Below are 1,649 nucleotides of genomic sequence, written 5' to 3' on the forward strand. Positions count from 1 at the left end.
TACACGGAGGAATGCGCATATTTCTTTTTACAGTTCTTTACAGATTCGCGTCTTGGTGTTCCTCTAGAGCACCCGGGTCCACAATAGGCTTAATCGGAATTTTTTAATTCTCTTGTATAGTATTTATATTGTTACCAATAAGTTTTGTGTGCTTCCATCTACGTCTATCAATTATGCTGCCAAATGAAATGTATTATAAAGGTAAAGTGATTCAGTTGTTACAAATTTCAATCGCATTATCATATAACAAAGGGGCTATTGAATGAATTCTTGTATTAAAAGAATGTACGTACACAGAGGAATGCGCATATTTATTTTTATAGTTCTTTACAGATTCGCCTTCAAAACTCATATTACAGAGGAAGATCACCAACATTGGTCTGTTTCCCAACTTCGCCCCACATGACCACGATATCTATATGTGGGAGCTTGTTCACCGGTCGTTTTACCCCATCTCTGCTCAGCGAAGCCCCGCACTTGACCCGAAATCTGGTAGTCATATTGTGAACGGTCTTGTGGATCCGGGAGGGTCACATACGCATTGTGTATACTCAAAAAAATCTTGGTGCTCTCGATCTTCCCTTCAGGACAAGTTGCCCGATCCGGATCAAACTCCCGAGCTAGAGTTCTGTAAGCCTTCTTTATATCTTTTAAGGTAGCGGCAGGGCTTATGTCTAGTATGTCATACAAATTCTTTGATTCCATGCGACCGGGCTCTAAAATTAGCCCCTTTGCTCCCGCAGAGGCCTGCAGTCCTCTAACCTTGGAACACCCCTGAAATCTAATATTTCTGCTCCAGCTACTCCATACCACGGGCGGTGTTTGGCGGCCCATATGACCAGCACTGGGCGATTTACTGGATGAGAAAACATGTGAGGAAAACGTAAGAGAGAAGGCCATTACTGGCATATGATTCTGAACAGCAAAGTGGGTATTACTTTCAATAATATTGATATGAAATGTGAAGTCTTACGCCAAGGGTGAGGTTTTAATTATATAGACAAAAGAAGCCAAGGAAGATGCGGAGAAGAGGACAGATATAAAGCTTTCAGGGGTCGCGCAGTCTTGTTATCCTTTCAGAAAAAATCTTGTTATCTGGGTGAGTGCATATGGGGCGTCGGTAGATTCTTTTTCCCAAACCCTGTCGCAGTTCGAACTGCAGGACACGATATGCAGCTATTCCATTAGGATGTCCTTCTCGGCACTCGCTTGCTTGCTGATAATTCAGCGACAGTCAGAGCTGGCCACCCAAACGGAGGAAAGGGATGACATTCGGCTTAACTCTCAGAGTTATTAGTTTGATACAAACACTACCGGCACTATCACTATGATTTAACAACACTACCATGATTTAACAACACTACCAGCACTATCACTACCATGATTTAACAACACTACCAACACTATCACTATGAACTTGAGAGGCTTCCTAAATTTTCTAACAAAATCCCCAAGGCAGATGCAGCGTCTCTTGTTTTAATTTTAATTAATCATTATTAATATATTTCAATAAAATTAAAACTAAAACAAAAAAATCTGTATCATTCAACTCCGATCAGATTCGTTCAATGGATAAAATAAAAAATAGGGCCTGAACCAACAAGCTTTTCCCATTCAAATTAATTCCATTAACATGGGGAAGACACATT

General features: G+C 40.6%; 1 protein-coding gene across 1 annotated transcript; it reads right to left on the bottom strand.

Moving 5' to 3' along the window:
• Positions 1-366: 366 nt before the first annotated feature.
• On the bottom strand, positions 367-962 carry LOC149193684 (chaperone protein dnaJ 11, chloroplastic-like). The gene has a single exon (XM_089406829.1). It carries the CDS (start codon positions 907-909, stop codon positions 367-369), a length of 543 nt encoding a protein of 180 aa, XP_089262955.1. The 5' UTR covers positions 910-962.
• Positions 963-1,649: the final 687 nt, after the last annotated feature.

This window comes from Pinus tabuliformis, chromosome 2_2 (genome assembly GCF_031772625.1).
Source record: "Pinus tabuliformis cultivar Carrire ecotype Pingquan chromosome 2_2, CPIR1, whole genome shotgun sequence".
In the NCBI taxonomy this organism is placed as follows: Eukaryota; Viridiplantae; Streptophyta; class Pinopsida; order Pinales; family Pinaceae; genus Pinus; species Pinus tabuliformis.

What these genes read in the sequence shown, in the direction of transcription:
- LOC149193684 (XM_089406829.1), bottom strand. Translation starts at nt 909, where the DNA reads ATGCCAGTAATGGCCTTCTCTCTTACGTTTTCCTCACATGTTTTCTCA.